Consider the following 22,539-nt stretch of genomic DNA (forward strand, 5'->3'; position numbering starts at 1 on the left):
CAGTGTGTAATTAAAAAAAAATTACACTATTAAAAAGGAGGTTACTGAAATGGTACAGATGAACCAGTTTGCAGGGCAGAAATTGAGACCCAGACGTAGAGAACAAACGTATGGACACCAAGGCAGGAAAGTGGCTGGGGGGGTGGGGATGGTGGTGTGCTGAATTGGGAGATTGGGACTGACATACATGCACTAATATGTATAAAATGGATAACTAATAAGAAACTGCTGTATAAAAAAATAAATAAAATTCAAAAATTCAAAAAAAAAGGTTACTGTGCTAACAGTTTTAGAAGAGTGAAATTAATAAAAATAATACTAATTGAGTTTGTAAAGCTGTGCAACCTCATTATATTATTACACAATCATAATTTGTCATGAGTATTTAAAATATATAAACTAGTTTATTAATTCAAGAAGATATTTTTAAGCATCTATTTTGTTTTTGGAAATGTACCATGTTTTAATACAGCTATACTGTCTTCTTTTTAAAGAGTTATGGGAAATGATCACCACAGCAACATTATAAAAAAGTATACAGAGAAAAGCAATTATATTATTTTCTCAGGTAAATGTGGTATTTATCAGCCTAGATCCATCTTAAGGAATAAAATCATTCCTTACTTTTACTTCACATTTATAGGAAAAAAAAAACTTTTTTTTGGCCACAGCAATTGGCTTGTGGGATCCTAGTTCCCTGACCAGGGATCAAACCCAGGCCCTGTGCAGTGAAAGCGCAGAGTCCTAACCACAGGACAGCCAGGGAATTCCCCATAGGAAAATTTTATAACTCCAAAAACTCTGGCTCTTTCCCCAGATTAGGAAACATAAACAGGCAAGAACATGAAAAAGATATTCACGCTTTCCAAAAAACTTTTTGGAGTTATATAGTCAATATAGCCCAAACACAAACTTCAAGTCTAACTCACCCAAACAGACGTACTTAAATGATAGTATGTGATTTCGTAATAATGAAAAAGTAAAAGAAACAAAGATAAGATACTTGACCGTGTGAAACTTGTAAGTACAAAATACACAAAAATGAAGACAATTTTTAAAAACATAAGTAGAAAATATACTACATTCATGCTAATAACATGAGTAAAGCTAAAGTATAGTTATAATATACTATATTCATGCTAATAACATGAGTAAAGCTAAAGTAGTGTTAAGTGTAGTTAATCAGGTAAAGCTTCAAGTTTTAAGATTCTAGAGAAAAATGTGGAAGAAAAATTACTGAGCCAAGAACTTTAAGGCTTACAATCTACTTTCAAGAGTTCATACCCTAACAGTCCTCCTCAGTAAAAGAGACAAATGTTTAGTAAAAGTTACTTTTCTACCAAAACCATGCTTCTAGTACAAATACTGAAGAAAACATGGACAAAGCAAGAGATTATGTATATTTTTTATTAGAATAATGCATTTTGAAACTGCAAGCACATCTACCCTCTGAAATGTAGATAGTGTGCACCTTTACCTAATTTAAAGAGATTTCAATTTCTTTCTTATTAAGTAAGAAAAAAAGCAAGGGCCTCAGAAGAGCCAAAATTAAGGTCAAAATTTACACTAAAGTTTTTATATATGATTTATAGGAGAGATCTTCATGTCCTCATTCAGAGCAGTTACTCTTTAAGTCTATTTCTACAAATTTGGTTTCTTATAAATTTACATAAAAATTTGGTTTCTTGTATTTTAAGGTAATAGATGAGAAAGGGGAAAACTAGTGCCATAGACAGGCATGCTGATAGAAGAAGTAATGATAGAAATCTCACTAGGGATGAGAAAGAAGACCCATATAAAGCAAGGCAGTTAGGAGCACTTCAAGGAGAATATAAAGGCCTCAGCAACCTGATAATCCCCTGAAGTGGTCTTACCTTAACTTATAATAAAGGACAGTGATAAATTTATGTATTAAAAAAGATTAAACGAGGAGCAGCAGGACCAGGAAGGGTAAAGAGGAAAAAAAAAAAAAAAAAAGTTAAATGATATGCTCTGTTTAAAAACAAAGAAACTTTTAACAGAAATTTAAATGAGAAAAAACTAATACTCATGGAGCTATGTCTGGTTGTGTTCCACTGGAACAGTCAGGAGGTAGTCTTCTTGAAGGGCCTTACTAAAAAGCTTTCCCTTCCTTGGTCCATTAATCACAGCCAAATTTCTGGTTCTTAGGCTCAAAATTTATTTTTAAGCCCACCAAGAGTAGAAGCATGTCTTAAGGGCAGAACAACGTTGATTAATGAGGCTGATGTATAATGCTAGAATGCCAATTTATTGACATACAATGAGGAGCACAATTGTTACTGGCACTAGAAAAAAGTCTTTTTCAAAAGGCAAGCCCACTCTCTTATGATAGGCAGACCTATGCGAAAAACCATAGCCTTACCAGAAAATTCATTGGTGAGTATGGTACCAAAAAAGGAAAATTACATAAACAGAATTATTTCATAGCTTAAGCAGTTTTCAGTCTTTTCTTGGATCATTAGCATTCTAAGGAGGTGTCTCAGAAGCTCTCTTTGTTTTCTGTTGTTTTATGTGCTTGAAATCTTTTTAAGATTTCTTTTGGAGGGGAAAAAAGGTTCCATTGCTAAAAAGTAAAGTAAAGTAAAACTACTGTTTTACTTAAAGGAAACAGGGTGGTCTTACAAACAGTAAAACTATACTCAGAACACCCCCATCTCCTGGACAAGGCTTTAGGTGGACAAAACCGATATGTACCCTGTGATTTTCTTTATTTTGCGCTTTCACTGTTGACCAAGCTTCCTTCCTATTAATACACTTAACACACTCTTTGTGGAAAAGATAATCCAGTCAATCAGTTAACAGTCTAGTCTTATAAGACTAGAACCCATTCTCTTTCGGACATCTTTGTGTATCCTTATTATGACCTATTAAATATTGCTTTCATTTTATCCTCTGAGATTAAATCTTATTTCCAGTTTCTTAGGTAATATTTTAATATAATCCTAAGTATTAATAGTGGTATATAAACTATTTTATAAATGTTTCCAGTCAGAATGGTTAAACTGAAATAGTTTTTTGGTGTTTTTAAAAAAGTAAAACTTGAAAGTTTGACTATTCAGTAAGACTCCATCCTTAAGGCTGTATTCAGTTGAGATGTTGTAAGGAGTTGAATAGTGTTGCCCAAAATTCATGTCTACCCAGAACCTCAGAATGTGATCTTATTTGGAAATAGGTTCTTTTTTTTTTTTTTTTTTAATTTTATTTTATTTTTGGCTGCGTTGGGTCTTTGTTGCTGCGTGCGGGCTTTTCTCTAGTAGTGGCGAGCGGGGGCTACTCTTCGTTGCGGTGCGTGGGCTTCTCATTGCGGTGGCTTCTCGTGTTGCAGAGAAGGCTTCTCTAGGCTGTGCAACTACTGAGCACGGGCTTCAGTAGTTGCAGCACGCGGGCTCAGTAGTTGTGGCGCATGGGCTTAGTTGCTCCGCAGCATGTGGGATCTTCCTGGACCAGGGCTCAAACCTGTGTCCCCTGCATTGGAAGGCGGATTCTTAACCACTGCACCAACAGGGAAGCCTGGAAATAGGTTTTCTACAGACATAATTCATTAAGATGAGGTCATACAGGATTGGCGTGGGCCCTAAGTCCAATGACTGGTGTCCTTATAAGAGACACACCAGGAAGAAGGCCATGTAAAGACAGAAGCAGAGATCGGAGTTATACTGCCAAAAGCCAAAGAAAATGGAGGATTGCTGGCAACCATAAGAAGCTAGAAGAGGCAAGGAAGGATGGAGGGAAGAGCATGATTTGCTGACACCTTGATTCCAGACTTCTAGCCTCCAGAAACGTGAGAGAATAAATTTTAGTTGTGTTAAGGCACCCAGTTCACAGTAATTTTATATTGGCAGCCCTAAGAAATTAATACAGATGTTAACACAAGCTGAATTGCTTCTTTTTAAAGAAATATTTGTGGAACACCAATGCTTTAAAGGGCTTGAATTCCAGTGATCTGTTGTTACTAGGAGGGAACAAAACAGAAACCTTCCAGTTTCAAGGCTTAGAATGTTTTCACTATACCATATTCTCCTATCCGTATGTCCATCCATCCATCCATCCATCCAACAGTTACCATATGCTTACACTGTGCCAAGCAGTGGGCAATGAACAAGATAAATACTATCCCTTCCTTCACAGTGACCTTGTCTAGTCTCACTCAGTAGGTTGTGGAAGTCCTTCCATGTTAATGCATACAGCCCTGTATCAGGTATTTTTTAATAACTATATGTACGGTGTTTCACTGATTGCATGCAGCAGATTTTAAGCAATATCTTATTGATGAAAACTTAAATTATTTCCAATTTTAAAGTATTATTGTAAACACTGAGATGAACATAATTGTACATACATCTATACCCTTGTCTGCATATCTTATTTAAATGAAAATCGTAGCATGGCTTCTAGGTCTAAGGGTATGTACATTTTACTTAGTGATATGTATTGCCAAATTGCCCTCCATAAAGACTGTACCAACTGACATTTGCATCAACAGTGAGAAGAGAGCCCATTTCTCTCACCAACACTTGGTATTGGTGTTTTCATTTATGCCAGTGTTATAGGTGACCAATAATATCATAGCTGTGCTTGTATTTTTGTGATTATTACTGAGTTATAGTCATTAAGAGTACAGTCTGACTTTCTGAATTTGAATGCTGGTTCCACTGGTTCAGGTTACTTAAATTCTTGGTGCCTCAGTTCCTCAATGGTAAAGCAAGGATAACAACAGTATCTGCCAATATTAGTAGCTGGGAGAATTAAATGGGTTAATATCTATGAAGTACTTACAAGCATATGTAGTTCATAGTGTTATCATTATTTTATGTCATCCAATTCTCCTTTCTTTGTATGTAAATTTTCTGTTTATATTTTTATCTATCTTTATGGTGGAGTGTTCATCTTTCTTATTAATTTGTGAGAACTCTTTTTATATTCTAGATCTTATCCTTTATCTGGCATGTAGTTGGTAAATACTTTGCCCAATATGTCGTTTGTTTTTCCATCTTATTTGATTTTTCTTCCTTTTACCTCCTTTTTTGTTCTGTTCTCCTAGAGAAATTTTATTTTATAATGTTTATATAGTCAGGTCTATCAATCTTATCTCTATGGCTTCACGATTTATGTGGATAAGAAAGCACTTTTCACAAAATATAGTATTTTAATTTAATGGTAAAGTGAAAGACAGCTAACATTTTTGTTTTTCTTGTTTAGGAGGAGAAACTTCTAGAAGATTTGAGAGGTAATTTCTTGGTAGAGTCTCATTAATTTAATATTCAGGGTGGGCATTACTGATAGATGTGGAAACCTATTACAATCTTTTTAAAGAAAAAATGAAAACAATTAGTGATTTGGGACATTACTAAAAACATTTTCTAGAGTTATAGTTCTCCACAAAGAGTGACTACAAGTCTCCTGTTTCAGAATTTCTCTCAAACATTTTCTCTATAAGCAAATGGGTATCTAGATCCTATGAAATCATATATATAGATTTTACATATTATGAAGAAATTTTGGTTACTGATATCCTAGATACAAAGGATCACAACATGGAAAGACAGGCTCTTAACTGAGGTACTCAACTTTCATTCGTTGGCAAATGCCAAATTAGAAACAAAACTTTTTTTTTTCCCCACTGGTTGTCAAATAACACTTTATTATTTTTCTTTGCAGTTCTTAACTAGCTGGGCATTCCACCGCACCACTGTTGATGTCATCTAAGATGTCGTGAGGGTGGCAGCCATCAACATTGCAGCCCATAGACTGGGCGGTCCCCAGGATCTCTTTAATGGTTCCAGAGAGTTCTCTAGCTAAAGATCGATGCCGCATCTGTTGGGCAATGTTGACAATCTCATCAAAAGTGATGTTTCCACTGTGCTTAATGTTTTTCTGCTTCTTTCTGTCTCTTGGCGGTTCCTTGAGGACTTTGATGATCAGGGCAGAGGCAGAAGGTACCACCTCAATCTGGGCCTGTCGGTTCTGAATGGTCAGTTTCACTGTAATCCTCAGACCCTTCCAATCACCAGTTGCCTTGGTGATGTCATCACCAACTTTCTTTGGAGACAGACCCAGGGGGCTGATCTTGTGGGCCAGGGCAGACGTGGCACCGACTTCCCCACCGGTGCACCTCAGGTACACGACTTTGATCTCGCTGGGGTCGAACTCAGGTGGCACAGTGGAGACGGCTGGTGTCGGATGAACCCGGATTTGGGATGACTGAAGAAAGTTGCACCTTGGCCTCCTCCGAGCCGAAAGCCGAAAGCAAAACATTTTTAATGCATATAAATTTGCTCAATTTTCCTCTCAAGGGAATTAATTTTTCAAAGGAAATTTCATTATGTTTACCTAGGCATGCCTCATCACTCTAGTTCTTTTCAGCTCTGTTCTAATTACAATCCAAATTTTGCATCCTTTGTGAATTTTCTTGCATGCCTTCTCCAAGGTAATTAATATGATTTAAATAAAATTGTATTTAATATAACACCTATGGCACCATGCAAAACACCACCTCCAATTCAATATGATGCCATCATTACCTTGGTATGATCCAACTGCTAGTTTTTAGCCCATGTTGACAACTAACAAGAACTTATTCTAATTCTCCTAAAATACTATTAACTATTCCAGTGAAAATTAGATATTAGCTTCCTGCCTACTGAATATGAATTTTGTAATTCTACTCTATTAAAAAGCTAACACAATAAGGGCATTCAAGTTTATTTGGCTTAATTTGTCCTTCACATACCCATATGCTTATTGTTCATTCTTCATTATTCTGTACACACTTTACATACATTCTAAAGGGCAAACATGAGAAGCCCAGTTTTATACGTCCTACTCATAGGTTTGCATTAAAAACAAAACAACAGACTGAACTGCCCTGGAGCCTGAGGGGAGGGTGGCCTAACTGAAGCTGCCGGCTCTGGAGGGGCCCCACCAGCCGAAGCTGCGACAGTCCTGGGGACCACGGGCCAGAGGGCAGACAGGAGAAGCAAGAAGAACTACAATCCTGCAGCCTGTGGAACAAAAACCACATTCACAGAAAGAGAGAAAGGTGAAAAGGCAGAGGGCGATGTACCAAATGATGGAACAAGATAAAACCCCAGAAAAACAACTAAATGAAGTGGAGATAGGAAACCTTCCAGAAAAAGAATTCAGAATAATCATAGTGAAGATGATCCAGGACCTCAGAAAAAGAATGGAGACAAAGATCGAGAAGATGCAAGAAATGTTTAACAAAGACCTAGAAGAATTAAAGAACAAACAGAGATGAACAACACAATAACTGAAATGAAAAATACACTAGAAGGAATCAGTAGCAGAATATCTGAGGCAAAAGAAAGGATAAGTGACCTGGAAGACAGAATGGTGGAATTCACTGCTGCGGAACAGAATAAAGAAAAGGATGAAAAGAAATGAAGACAGCCTAAGAGACCTCTGGGACGACATTAAACACAACAACATTCGCATTATAGGGGTCCCAGAAGGAGAAGAGAGAGAGAAAGGACCCAAAAATATCTGAAGAGATTATAGTCGAAAACTTCCCTAACATGGGAAAGGAAATAGCCACCCAAGTCCACGAAGCGCAGAGAGTCCCACACAGGATAAACCCAAGGAGAAACACACCGAGACACATAGTAATCAAATTGGCAAAAATTAAAGACAAAGAAAAATTATTGAAAGCAGCAAGAGAAAAACAACAAATAACATACAAGGGAACTCCCATAAGGTTAACAGCTGATTTCTCAAAAGAAACTTCACAAGCCAGACGGGAGTGGCATGATATACGTAAATTGATGAAAGGGAAGAACCTACAACCAAGATTACTCTACCTGGAAAGGATCTCATTCAGATTCGATGGAGAAATCAAAAGCTTTACAGACAAGCAAAAGCTAAGAGAATTCAGCACCACCAAACCAGCTCTACAACAAATGCTAAAGGAACTTCTCTAAGTGGGAAACACTAGAGAAGAAAAGGACCTACAAAAACAAACCCAAAACAATTAAGAAAATGGTAACAGGAACATACATATCAATAATTACCTTAAACGTGAATGGATTAAATCCTCCAACCAAAAGACACAGGCTCACTGAATGGATACAAAAACAAGACCCATCTATATGCTGTCTACAAGAGACCCACTTCAGACCTAGGGACACATTCAGACTGAAAGTGAGGGGATGGAAAAAAATATTCCATGCAGATGGACATCACAACAAAGCTGGAGTAGCAATACTCATATCAGATAAAATAGACTTTAAAATAAAGAATGTTACAAGAGACAAGGAAGGACACTACATAATGATCAAGGGGTCAATCCAAGAAGAAGATATAACAATTATAAATATATATGCACCTAACATGGGAGCACCTCAATACATAAGGCAACTGCTAACAGCTATAAAAGAGAAAATCGACAGTAACACAATAAATCTGGGGGACTTTAACACCTCACTTACACCAATGGACAGATCATCCAAACAGAAAATTAATAAGGAAACACAAGCTTTAAATGACACAATAGACCAGATAGATTTAATTGATATTTATAGGACATTCCATCCAAAAACAGCAGATTACACTTTCTTCTCAAGTGCACACGGAACATTCTCCAGGAGAGATCACATCTTGGGTCACAAATCAAGCCTCAGTAAATTTAAGAAAACTGAAATCATATCAAGCATCTTTTCTGACCACAACGCTATGAGATTAGAAATCAATTACAGGGAAAAAAAAAAGTAAAAACATAAACACGTGGAGGCTAAACAATACATTACTAAATAACCAAGAGATCACTGAAGAAAGCAAAGAGGAAATCAAAAAATACCTAGAGACAAATGACAATGAAAACACAACGATCCAAAACCTATGGGATGCAGCAAAAGCAGTTCTAAGAGGGAAGTTTATAGCAATACAAGCCTACCGCAAGAAACAAGAAAAATCTCAAATAAACAATCTAACCTTACACCTAAAAGAGCTAGAGAAAGAAGAACAAACAAAACCCAAAGTTAGCAGAAGGAAAGAAATCATAAAGATCAGAGCAGAAATAAATGAAATTGAAACAAAGAAAACAATTGCAAAGTTCAATAAAACTAAAAGCTGGTTCTTTGCGAAGATAAACAAAATTGATAAATCATTAGCCAGACTCATCAAGAAAAAGAGAGAGAGGACTCAAATTAATAAAATTAGAAATGAAAAAGGAGAAGTTACAACAGACACCGCAGAAATATAAAGCATCCTAAGAGGTTACTACAAGCAACTCTATGCCAATAAAATGGACAAGCTGGAATAAATGGACAAATTCCTAGAAAGGTATAATCTTCCAAGACTGAACCAGGAAGAAAAAGAAAATATGAACAGACCAATCGCAAGGAATGAAACTGAAACTGTGATTAAAAATTTTCCAACAAACAAAAGTCCAGGACCAGATGGCTTCACAGGTGAATTCTATCAAACATTTACAGAAGAGCTAACACCCATCCTTCTCAAACTCTTCCAAAAATTGCAGAGGAAGGAACACTCCCAAACTCATTCTATGAGGCCGCCATCACCCTGATACCAAAACCAGACAAAGATACTACAAAAAAAGAAAATTACAGACCAATATCACTGATGAATATAGATGCAAAAATCCTCAAAAAATACTAGCAAACAGAATCCAACAACACATTAAAAGGATCATACACCATGATCAAGTGGGATTTATCCCAGGGATGCAAGGATTCTTCAATATACGCAAATCAATCAATGTGACACACCATACTAACAAATTGAATAAAAACCATATGATCATCTCAATAGATGCAGAAAAAGCTTTTGACAAAATTCAACACCCATTTATGATTAAAACTCTCCAGAAAGTGGACGTAGAGGGAACCTATCTCAACATAATAAAGGCCATATATGACAAACCCACAGGAAACATCATTCTCAATGGTGAAAAACTGAAAGCATTTCCTCTAAGATCAGGAACAAGACAAGGATGTCCACTCTCGCCACTATTATTCAACATAGTTTTGGAAGTCCTAGCCACGGCAGTCAGAGAAGAAAAAGAAATAAAAAGAATACAAATTGGAAAAGAAGAAGTAAAACTGTCACTGTTTGCAGATGACATGATACTATACATAGAGAATCCTAAAGATGCCACCAGAAAACTACTAGAGTTAATCAATGAATTTGGTAAAGTTGCAGGATATAAAATTAATGCACAGAAATCTCTTGCATTCCTATACACTAATGATGAAAAATCTGAAAGAGAAATTAAGGAAACACTCCCATTTACCACTGCAACAAAAAGAATAAAATACCTAGGAATAAACCTATCTAGGGAGCCAAAAGACCTGTATGCAGAAAACTGTAAGACACTGATGAAAGAAATTAAGGATGATACAAACAAATGGAAAGATATACCATGTTCTTGGATTGGAAGAATCAATACTGTGAAAACGACTACACTACCCAAAGCAATCTACAGATTCCATACAATCCCTATCAAATTACCAATGGCATTTTTTACAGAACTAGAACAAAAAAAATCTTAAAATCTGTATGGAGACACAAAAGACCCCAAATAGCCAAAGCAGTCTTGAGGGAAAAAAACGGAGCTGGAGGAATCAGACTCCCTGACTTCAGACTATACTACAAAGCTACAGTAATCAAGACAATATGGTACTGGTGCACAAAAACAGAAATATAGATCAATGGAACAGGACATAAAGCCCAGAGATAAACCACGCACCTATGGTCAACTAATCTATTGCAAAGGAGGCAAGGATATACAACGGAGAAAAGACAGTCTCTTCAATAAGTGGTGCTGGGAAAACTGGACAGCTACGTGTAAAAGAATGAAAGTAGAACACTCCCTAACACCATACACAAAAATAAACTCAAAATGGATTCGAGACCTAAATGTAGGACCGGACACCATAAAACTCTTAGAGGAAAACATAGGAAGAACACTCTGAGATAAATCACAGCAAGATCTTTTTGATCCACCTACTACCGTAATGGAAATAAAAACAAAAATAAACAAATGGGACCTAATGAATGGGAAAAAATATTTGCAAACGAATCAACGGACAAAGGATTAATCTCCGAAATATATAAACAGCTCATGCAGCTCAATATTAAAAAAACAAACAACCCAATCCAAAAATGGGCAGAAGACCTAAACAGACATTTCTGCAAAGAGGACATACAGATGGCCAAGAAGCACATGAAAAGCTGCTCAACATCACTAATTATTAGAGAAATGCAAATCAAAACTACAATGAGGTATCACCTCACTCCAGTTAGAATGGGCATCATCAGAAAATCTACAAACAACAAATGCTGGAGAGGGTGTGGAGAAAACGGAACCCTCTTGCACTGTTGATGGGAATGTAAATTGATACAGCTACTATGGAGAACAGTATGGAGGCTTCCTCAAAAAACTAAAAATAGAACCACCATACGACCCAGCAATCTCACTACTGGGCATATACTGTGAGAAAACCATAATTCAAAGAGTCATGTACCAAAATGTTCATTGCAGCTCTATTTACAATAGCCAGGACATGGAAGCAACCTAAGTGTCCACCAACAGATGAATGGATAAAGAAGATGTGGCCCATATATACAATGGAATATTACTCAGCCATAAAAGGAATGAAATTGGGTCATTTGTAGAGACGTGGATGAAGCTAGGGAGCGTCATACAGACTGAAGTAAGTCAGAAAGAGAAAAACAAATATCGCATATTAATGCATATATGTGGAACCTAGAAAAATGGCACAGGTGAATCAGTTTGCAGGGCAGAAATTGAGACACAGATGTAGAGAAGAAACGTATGGACACCAAGGGGGGAAAGCAGCGGCGGGTGGTGGTGTGATGAATTGGGAGATTGGGATTGACATATATATACTGATGTGTATAAAATGGATGACTAATAAGAACCTGCTGTATAAAAAAATACTAAAATTCAAAAAAACAAAGATGTTAAAAACAAAACAAAACAACATAAAACAGGATTATCTCCACTTAAAAGAAATTCCCAAAGCAGAAATTCATCCATTTAAAATAAACTCTGATTGTGCAACCACTACTATGTAGCACTTAACTAGACACAGTCCAGCAGAGGTCAAGTTGGTTCTAAGTTAAAAAATCTAGCTGGAAAAGAAAAAATTTAAACACAAGGAAACAACTGTTTTCTTTACCTTGACAATGCAGCCTTCAAACTGTCACTAGAATTCCTTTGCTTTACTTAGATAATTCAATAAACAGACACAATGTCTATAGAATTCCAAATTTCTCAAAAGGACATTAAAGACCCCCTAGCTGTATTTCTCATTTTACACTCCATGCTTTTTTGCTTGTTTGTTTTTGTTTTTGTTTTGGCTGCGTCTTCGTTTGGGTCTTTGTTGCTGCTCGCAGGCTTTCTCTAGTTAGGGCGAGCGGGGGCTACTCTTCATTGCGGTGAGCAGGCTTCTTATTGCAGTGGCTTTTCTTGTGGAGCACGGGCTCTAGGCACGTGGGCTTCAGTAGTTGTGGCACGTGGTCTCAGTAGTTGTGGCTCGCGGGCTCTAGAGTGCAGGCTCAGTAGTTGTGGCACATGGGCTTAATTGCTCCACGGCATGAGGGATCTTCCTGGACCAGGGCTGGAACCCGTGTGCCTTGCATTGGCAGGCGGATTCTTAACCACTGTGCCACCAGGGAAGCCCCAACACTCCATGCTTTTTACACAACTATCATATTGTCCATAAAGTGTCCCAAGTATATCCAACTCATTTCCTAAATGGAGATTTTTATCTTATTTCTTTTGCTAAGAGAACATGACTCCCCTTCCCAATCCTCAACTCCTCATCTCGACCACTCACTCAAGATCTACTTCAAATGTCATTTCTTCCAGGAAGCCTTCCTCAACTCACCCAGCAGAATTTTAAACTGATTTCTTATCCAAATAACTATAACCAAAATAGTTGTATCTTGATGACAATATACATCTACATAATGCTTTACAGTTGAGCTTCTTGCACAATAGTATCTCAATTAATAGTCATCCTGTGTCAGTGCATTAAAAATCATATAGACGATGAATATTAGAGATCTATCCAACATTCTGTAACAGAAACAGTGGAAATTAGTTGTGCCCACTTAAACTAAAGGCATATGTATATAAGGTTTCTGAAACCTAGAAAGGACTTTTGGAAATATATGAGAATAACATCCCCAAAAGTTTTCTAAAGATAGAGCTTATAATTGAACCATTTTCCTGTTTGTTTAAACCAATAGCTACAGCCACTCCTGAAGTTTTTGACATAAATATGAAAAAGCTCATGTCACTAAGGAAACTATCAAAAGTCTATCTGCTAGGTGTGAACACTCACATTTACAGATCTGATTCTTAGACTGAAAGTATGACCAAAAGCCTTTGTTAACGACGACAATAAAAACAAAAAGCAGGCAGTCCTTTCCTTATTAAAACATGAAAGGCTAGCCATCTCCAGTGACTGTTTTCCAGCTTTCTTTGGCAAACAGTGCATTATTTAAGTGTTAGCAGTGGGATTATTTATGTGATGGGAATTTTAAAGAAAGTAGAGTATTCCATAAATCAGCTTATATAAGAAGTAATTTACCAATTCTCCTACTCAGGTCAAATAAAATTTAAGCCAATGGAATGTCAGGAGATCTGGGTTTTAGTTCTAATTCTTGACTACTTTGTAATGTGATCTTGGGTAAGCTGCTTAATTTCTCTGGGTCTTAGGTTCAACATCTGTAAAATGAGGGGGCTGGACTAGATGATCCCTAGGGTATGTTGCAGCTCAAAAATGGAAAGGAAGAAACACATCTTAAATTCATTTTATTAATAGTGGAAATCAAACCATCAGCAGAGACTGATAATTTTTTCTATTTATTTACAAAGCTGATAAATAATATTCTGAAACTGACCCTAAAATGCTTAGTTGGGTTTTCAGGTCAATAAATCTAGCACTTAAAGTTTAACTATCAATTTCTCTTCTCTTTACTGATATACCTTTCATCCTTAGGTCTCAAAAGTTGCCATAAAATTTCTTGTTTCTTTGCAATTCATGATATAATTCATCCCACTCTGGTGTTTCATCAATTTAACGGTTCTAATTGCCTTATTATCTGCTCTGGTGCAGTAGTAAAGCCTCTGAACATTTCATTTACCTTACCAACAAGAAATCCCATATATCTCAGCCTTAAGGATATTACCTCTACCTCTTGGATGAGCAGAGGCATGAAGAACTTAAGCTCTCTGGAAAGCCAATATAATCTATCACTATTTAACTGTTTGTCAATGTTTATGCCTGTCTCAACTCACATTTAATGGGGCTTTTTATTGTTATTTTCCACTATAAAATTTTGAAGACACCTAAATGTCACTAATTCCCTTCTAAGTTTAGCATGTCTATTGCAATGTTACTTACCTGGGAGACACAGTAACATGGTACAAATGAATGGGCTATGGAGTTAGGCAGACTAACTCCAAATCTTAGTTCTGACCTTTGCTATTTATATGACCTTAAGCAAGTTACTTGCCTCTTTGAGGCTGTTTCCCCCAGTAAAATAGGAAGACTAACTACTCTACAACACTGTAGTGAATATAAAGTAAGTACAGTTCCTGGTCTAATGCTGCACACATAACAAGTATTCAGTAACTGTTACTCATGTCCTTCCCATACCAAGTGTTCTCACTTGGCTGTGATTCTGTTTGTTGAGCTGGCCAGTTTGAAAATAGATTTTAGTCACTAGCTACTTCTATAGGAGTGTTTCCAAATGGCTGGTTGTAACCCATTAGTCAGGGTTCTAATCCATGACTCCTGAAATCAATTCAGCGGGTTTTGGTCAGCACTGTTTTAATGGAAGAGAACAGAATGGAACTGGAAATATCAGAGTACACTATAAGTGCTAAAAACAGGAATATTTCATTAAACTTTTGTTCCAGTTTTATAAATGTGTGTGTGTGTGTGTGTGTGTGTGTGTGTGTGTACTGTGCCATGATGCAAAAAAAAAAAAAAAAAAAGTCTATGTCTTACTCTGGGTTGGATCAAAAAAGTTTGAAATACCCTGCTCTATAGAGAAGGTCAGTTATCTTCAGTTGGATCACTTCCCTTCCCTGCCCATCTTTTCCAGGGAATGTCCTACTAAGACCAGCATTTCAGTATCTCAAAGTCAAGAAGCCCACCAGCACTATTCCCCTACAGAAAACAGTTATATATATATTCCTGAGGTTACTTACATTGTTAATAAGACCAAGAGGCAGAAATGATACCCTTAGAAATACTTTTCTTAACTACTCATCAAATCCTCCTTTCAGATTTTGCTTCTTTTGAAACACAGTAGCAAGTAAAAGGCTCCTTGGGGGCCTTAAAAAAATAAAAATAAAAAAAGATACTAAAGAAAGTTACAGCTAGAAACCCAGTTATTCAAATAAGAATTCAACATTAAAATCTAAAATGTATTCCATAACCACAACTCCTTCAGTAAAATACATTAATCTTTTGGGGAGAATATTTTATCTTTTGAAGCAGATCCAATTTTTTTCTTTCATTGTCAATTTTTTTTTTAATACTTATTGGAGTATAGTTGATTTACAATGTTGTGTTAGTTTCAGGTGTACAGCAAAGTGAATCTGTTATACATATACATATATCCACTTTTTTTTCCCTAAGATTCTTTTCCCATATAGGCCACTACAGAGTAGTGAGTAGAGTTCCCTGTGCTATACAGCACGTTCTTACTAGCTATCTATTTTATATATAGTCATGTGAATATGTCAATCCCAATCTCCCAGTTTATCCCTCCTTTCCCTTATCCCCTGGTAACCATACGTTTGTTTTCTACATCCATGACTCTACTTCTGTTTTGTAAATAAGTTCATTTGTACCCCTTTTTTTTTTAAAGATTCCACATATAAGTGATATCACATGATATTTGTCTTTCTCTGTCTTACTTCACTCAGTATGATAATCTCTAGGTCCATCCATGTTGCTACAAATGGCATTATTTTGTTTTTTATGGCCAAGTAATATTCCACTGTATATACGTACCACATCTTCTTTATCCATTACTCTGGTGATGGACATTTACGTTGCTTCCCTGTTCTGGCTATTGTAAATAGTGCTGCAATGAACATTTGGGTGCATGTATCTTTTTGAATTATAGTTTTCTCTAGGTATATGCCCAGGAGTGGGATTGCTGGGTCATATGGTACCTCTATTTTCAGTTTTTTAAGGAATCTCCATACTGTTCTCCATAGTGGCAGTACAATTTACATTCTTACCAACAGTGTAGGAGGGTTCCCTTTTCTCCACAACCTCTCCAGCATTTATTGTTTGTAGATTTTTTTTTTTTTGTAGATTTTTTGATAATGGCCATTCTGACTGGTGTGAGGTGATACCTCATTGTAGTTTTGATCTGTATTTCTCAAATAATTAGTGATGCTGAGCATCTTTTCATGTGCTTTTTGGCCATCTGTGTGTCTTCTCTGGAGAAATGTCTATTTAGATCTTCTGCCCATTTTTTGATTGGGTTATCTGTTTTTTTGATATTGAGCTCATGAGCTGTTTGTATAGTTTGGAGATTAATCCCCTGTTGGTTGCTTCATTTGCAAATATTTTCTCCCATTCTAAGGGTTGTCTTTTTGTTTTGTTTATGGTTTTCTTTGCTGTGCAAAATCTTTTAAGTTTAATTAGATCCCATTTGTTTATTTTTGTTATTATTTTCATTACTCTGGGACGTGGATCAAAAAAGATCTTGCTGCTTTTTTCCAGTGGTGGGGACGGAGGTGGGCCTGGCAGGTCCGCACGGCCTTGGGGCTGGAGCCTCCGTCCTGGGTCACAGTGGCCGGAGGTGCACCTGGGTCCGCAGGACAGGTGGGCACAGAGGTCGCTTGTGTTGGGGTGGGGGGTGCGGCGAGGTTCTGGCACCTCCGCAGAGCATCGCGGGTCCGGGACTGGGGGCACTGCAGCTTGCTATGCTCTCTGCACTTTCCTGGCTCTGAAGCCTCGAGAACACGGCTAGGCAGCAGTAGTTTAATGTGGAGTTTGCCTGCTGGGAACTAGAGGCCTGCTGGGGTCTCAGTTCTTGACTGGCCCCGGAACGTGAGGTTGCCAGGCATATGATGGCAGCAGGTAGGAGTGAGCCACTGGTGCAGTGATGAGCAGGAAAGAAAGGACACTGGCTGTTGGCCTGTGAACCTAGGCAAGAATGACCAGCCAACACAATCCAGACCAAGGTCCGTGGGCCCAGCTCGGTCCTGTGTGGCTGGTCAGTGGAATAGACCTGCAGGTGTGGCTCTTGTCACTCTAAGACTGGCTTCAGGACAGATCCTGCTGATGAGCCCAGGGCACCGCCCTCAGTTCTCCAGGAGAGTCCGCCGGAGTGGAGCCAGGGGGGTGTGCCCAACTCACAGCACAGCGGTCACGCACGTCCAGTCTGCTTGCAAGGGCAGTGGGGAGCTGGGGGAAGTCATGGCCTTGGGAATGTCCTCTGATGAAAAAGAACCTGCAAGCTTATAAAATAACTTTTGTGTGGAACGTTGGTGTGTTGAAAAGCAGTTCTGTGTACTTTTCCCCTTGGTGTGGATCAGCAGTGCTGAGGCAGCAGGCGTGACACAGAAGTGTGAGCAGAGACGGTCTGGAATCCCCAAACTCCAGGGAAACTAAAGGTGACAGACAGCCTAGTGAAGAGGACAGGAGTTGGGGGCTGGTGGCGGTGGGGCAGGAAGGCGCCCGAAGGCAGCAGCATCCCATCTGTGGCGGCGGCAGCCCAGCAGATGCCCCTTGTTGCAGGGACCTAATCCTGGCTCCAGCCGGGTGGTCAGGGGAGCTGCAAGGTCTTCTGGGTGAGCAGACCCCACAGTCCTGAGCTGTTCTTCGCTGTATTTGGTCATCTCCCCCCATCCAAGGGGAGAAATCTAGATGAGGTTTAAGAATTAGTGCTTTAAGAATGTGGATCTCGTAGTTGAAATCGTTGAACACGTGTTTTCAGCACAAGGTGTTAAAGTGAATGGAAGGATTTAATGCCTTTTCAAGGAGCGTGTCTCCATGTGGGCAGAACTAGAGAATAAATGGGTCTTAAAAAAAAAAAAAAAAGATCTTGCTGTGATTTATGTCAAAGAGTGTTCTGCTTATGTTTTCCTCTGAGAGCTTTATAGGGTCTGACCTTACATTTTAGGTCTTTAATCCATTTTGAGTTTATTCTTGTGAATGGTGTTAGGGAGTATTCTAATTTCATTCTTTTACATGTAGCTGTCCAGTTTTCCCAGCACTACTTACTGAAGAGACTGTCTTTTCTCCATTGTATATTCTTGCCTCCTTTGTCAAAGATTAGGTGGCCATAGGTGCGTGAGTTTATCTCTGGGCTTTCTATTCTGTTCCACTGATTTATATTTCTGTTTTTGCGCCACTACCATACTGTTTTGATTACTGCAGCTTCGTAGTATAGTTAAAGCAGATCTAATGTAAATGGAAGTTGGGGGAGGGCTGTTAGGGAAGGTTTTTTCAAGAAAATGATGTCAAAGTTAGGATTTGATGAATGAGTAAGAATTAGCAGAGCAAAGAAGAGGGAAAGGGTATATGACAGGAATAGCAAGCAGGGTGGCAGCATTTTAGGTACCAAGAAGAGCACAAAAGATTATAAAGTGAGAGAGAATATGGAAAGTTGGTTTGAAAATTAAGTAAGGCTGATTCATTCGGTGTGGAGGAGAAGAGCAGCAAAAGATAAACAAGAGAGTAAGGGTCCAGAACATAACCTTATAAGGTCATACTAAAGAATCTGGATTTTTCCTAAATGTATTTAACAGACGTATCAGGTGAGTGACCTACTCAATCATATTTGCCTTTTAAAAAGATCATTATAAAAAAAAATCACTATGACTGCAATATGGACAATGTAATAGAGAGGGGCAGGGCTAGGGCTAGGGCCAGGCAGATAAGGGGAGTGTGATCATAACACAAGAGAAAAATGGTTGTGGTCTAGTCAAGAGTGGTGGGAATGAAGAGATATAGATAAAAGAGTGGTGGGAATGAAGAGATATAGATAAAATTGATGATTATTTTAACCAGGGTGAATAATGGATGTGGGAAGATAAGGGAGCAGGAGAATCCAAAGGTAACTGGGCAGATGGTGGTGTGGTAGTGCCAGTGCCTGAGATAAGGAGACCAGGAACAGTGTGGGAGAGAGAAAATATAAAATTAGGACCTTGTTATACTGGAGGTGCCTATGTGACATTAAAGTGGAAATGTACAGAGGTACCCAGACCTGGAGTTCAAAAGGAAGATATATATGAGGGAATCAGGAACATACTGATGTAACTGGGGTCATAGGAGTGAAGGAGGCTGCTCATTGGAGTGTTTACAAAGTGAAAAGGGAAAAAAGCCCCAGGTAGAGCCCCAGAGAACATTTGAGAGAGGGTAAGCTACAATAATGCAAGAAGTATTGACACAACTGTCTTTTGTTAAAATTGGTGTATAATTTACATATAACATCATTATATTAGTTCCGGTGTACAACATAACGATTCGACATTTATATGTATTGCAAAATGATCCCCACAATGCCCATCACCATACAGAGTTACAAAATTTTTTTTCTTGTGATGAGAAATTTTACATCTGTCTTATTTACCACTATATCCCTGTCATGCAGACAGTATCTGTCATATATCAGTGGCTCAATACATTTCTGTTACATAAATAACAAAGGAAGAAAAAAACAAAAATAAGACTGAGGAGGAGCAAAGAGGTAGAAGGGAAACCAGAGTACTGCAGTATCACTGTAGCCAAGGAAAGAAAACAGGATAGAAAACTTTTCAAGGAGGGGAAAGTAATTCTGTCAATGGCTGCTAGTAAGTCAAGATAAAGACTGTTAGATATCATGAGTGACCTTTGTTTCACTGCTGATGAACTCTTTCGACAAGTCTGGCTCCTAGGGAGGGAAATGAGATAAAGGTTTTTTTGCTGTTGATTCTTTAACATATTAGTGACTTCAGCATGTTTGAATACTTTTTGGAATAAACTTGTAAAGAGATTAAAGAGAAAAGACAAACACTTAACAAAGGGATGGGATTCGGTACACAGATAGAATGATGCCTTTTAATAAAAGGTTAAGATCTTTAATTCTAAGAGGAAGTAATAAGTACAGTAAGAATAAAGATGCATGTAAATCTCTAGGTTTGATGGCGCTTGGGACACAAAGAGCATGTGATTCTGTCATTAGCCAGGGAAGACTTCAGGAAAGAAGTAATGATTAAGAAGAGACCTAAAAATTGAGGACTAAGTAAGTATTATTCAAAGCAGTATGCTGGGGAATGTTCTAGTCAGAGGAAACTGCAATATTTAGAAAAGGGCTGAAGGAAGATTTTATATTAAATAATTGATATATTTACCAATCCCAAAAACACAGACTAGGGAAATTAGCTTGAGCCTGGATTTAACCCTTGGCTAAACTTCCTTTACTCCTCAGGCTGCTGCTGATAAAGTTCAGGGAATACCTTCTACCCTGAGAGGCCACTCTAGTTATCCCAATCAGGACTCTCTCTAACAATTATGGATTAGAAATATTTGAAGAACTGAGCACTGATTCATCAGCCTGTCATTCAGCTATGAATCAAACACTTTTTGAATAACTACTAAGTTCAAGGCACCATCCTGGATTCTGAAGACTGCAAAGAGAATAAAGCATGTTGTGTCACTCTCAAGGAGCTTAAGTCCCTTCATGGGTAGAATAAGTGAAATGTTACCTGAGGCCCAGAGCCCAAAGCAAATATTTACTCCTTCTTTCTACCCCTTATTCCCCGCCTTTCTGTTGTCTTATGTCTCTTCCATCTACATATCTCTCACTGATCCCTCCCCTTCCTCTCCCAACCTTGCTGGTCATAAAATTAAAGTGTAGAAAAATTTTAATATTTATTCTACTTAGTAAACGCTGTTTCATATTTCTAAGATCTTTAAACAAAAATCAGGTAATGTCAACATTTTATATTCTAAAGAAAAGAAAATAAACTAAGTTATTTCTGTAAAAGGTCCTCAATGACTTTTTTCCCCTATATGTCATTGGTCTCCAAGAAAATACAGAAGACATTTGGGGACTTAACATTTGAGGACTTAACTCTCAGTAAATACCCCAAAATGTTCATGTAATATAATTTTAATTTTGCTGAAATAGTTATGGTTATGAGCTGTGTGGTATTCAGGAACAAGTCACCAATATGGTGAATGAGTCTGACAACTGTCCAGAATCCAATCTCAACGTAGCTGTTCTGTTCTTTCTTTTGTCTGTGTGCGTGATATAACTCTAGTAAATGAACTAACCACAAACCAACAAAAACCCATTTTGTTTCTTTGAGGAAAAAGAGCCAGAAAAGAAAGTCAATTGCTATTGGCAGTGATAATAGTAAGTAAAGGAATCTAAGAAAATTACTGCGTTTGCAAATCTGGGGGATTTGAAAAGATCTTGGAATACATTCCTTAACAAAACATAAACCGTCTATTGTATTTTCCTCCACTTCCATGCCATTTTCTAGCAACATGACAAATAACAGCCGGAAAATTAATTGGTCTGAGACCTGGAATAACTATCAGAGTTCTTAAAGATTTGATAATCAACTACAGAATTAAGGTATTTAATCACACCATTAGACTCAAAAGACTAGCTAGGAAAAATAAATGCCAGAGTCAAAAGTTATTGCCTTACTAAAGGATAGCATGTTAACGGTTAGAGACATGGACTAAGAAACCTAAACCCTAGATTGGAGAGTCTCTATTTTGCCGCTTAACATCTGTGTACCCTTTTGAAAGTCACTTAATTTCTGTTAGCCAGGTCCTTGGAGAAGCAGACACTAAGATGGGATTAAACTTGTGAGGATTCTGTCAGTGCAAATATCCATGAGAGAGAAAATGGGAAGGGAGCTGGAGAAGGCTGGGAGGGTCATCAGACCATGACGCAAGTCTGAGCCTGAATGAAAGAGTGAGGAAAGGTTAGGAGGAAGCATCCTAGACTGCCATACAGTTTTACGAAGGTTTGGCAAGGCCACTGGGGAGTCCTCAGGCCAAAGCTGGCTGTTACGGGAATCCCATATCCCCCAGGAAAAGGCCTGTCTGCCACTAGCTGTCAGCAGCTCGTGGGAAGCAAGGCTTTGGGAAAAATGTAGTAACAGATTTCACAGTCCAGTAGCAGGGGCCCTTGGTTAATTATACTCCCTGCATTTGGAAGTCTTCAAGTTCCATTCTCACGGCCACCACAACCTCTTCTGATTTTCACATCTATAAATTCTCTATTTTTGTCCTTCCTACTTTACAAGTTGTCCCAAATATCATGAAAGGCACTAGGGATATAATGGTGAAAAAAGAGTGACACGCTCTCTGCCCTCAGAGAACATACACTCTAGTGGAAAGATCCAGAGAAGCAAAGAGGCAAATACTGTGTGGATTAGTCAGACTGTCACTCACCTACAAATCTAGACTTCTTAGTATGACATACACAACTGTATCCTAAATTATTTTATCAACCATTTTCTTACTATCTCCT

General features: G+C 38.0%; 2 protein-coding genes across 2 annotated transcripts in view; both read right to left on the bottom strand.

Moving 5' to 3' along the window:
* TBCA (tubulin folding cofactor A) overlaps nt 1-22,539 on the bottom strand; it is a 99,937-nt gene that overhangs the window by 36,596 nt on the left and 40,802 nt on the right. The window lies entirely within an intron of this gene.
* On the bottom strand, nt 5,643-6,276 carry LOC133089512 (large ribosomal subunit protein uL11-like). The gene has a single exon (XM_061187591.1). The coding sequence runs from the start codon at nt 6,274-6,276 to the stop codon at nt 5,683-5,685; it is 594 nt and encodes a 197-aa protein (XP_061043574.1). The 3' UTR covers nt 5,643-5,682.

This window comes from Eubalaena glacialis, chromosome 4 (assembly GCF_028564815.1).
Source record: "Eubalaena glacialis isolate mEubGla1 chromosome 4, mEubGla1.1.hap2.+ XY, whole genome shotgun sequence".
Classification (NCBI taxonomy): Eukaryota; Metazoa; Chordata; class Mammalia; order Artiodactyla; family Balaenidae; genus Eubalaena; species Eubalaena glacialis.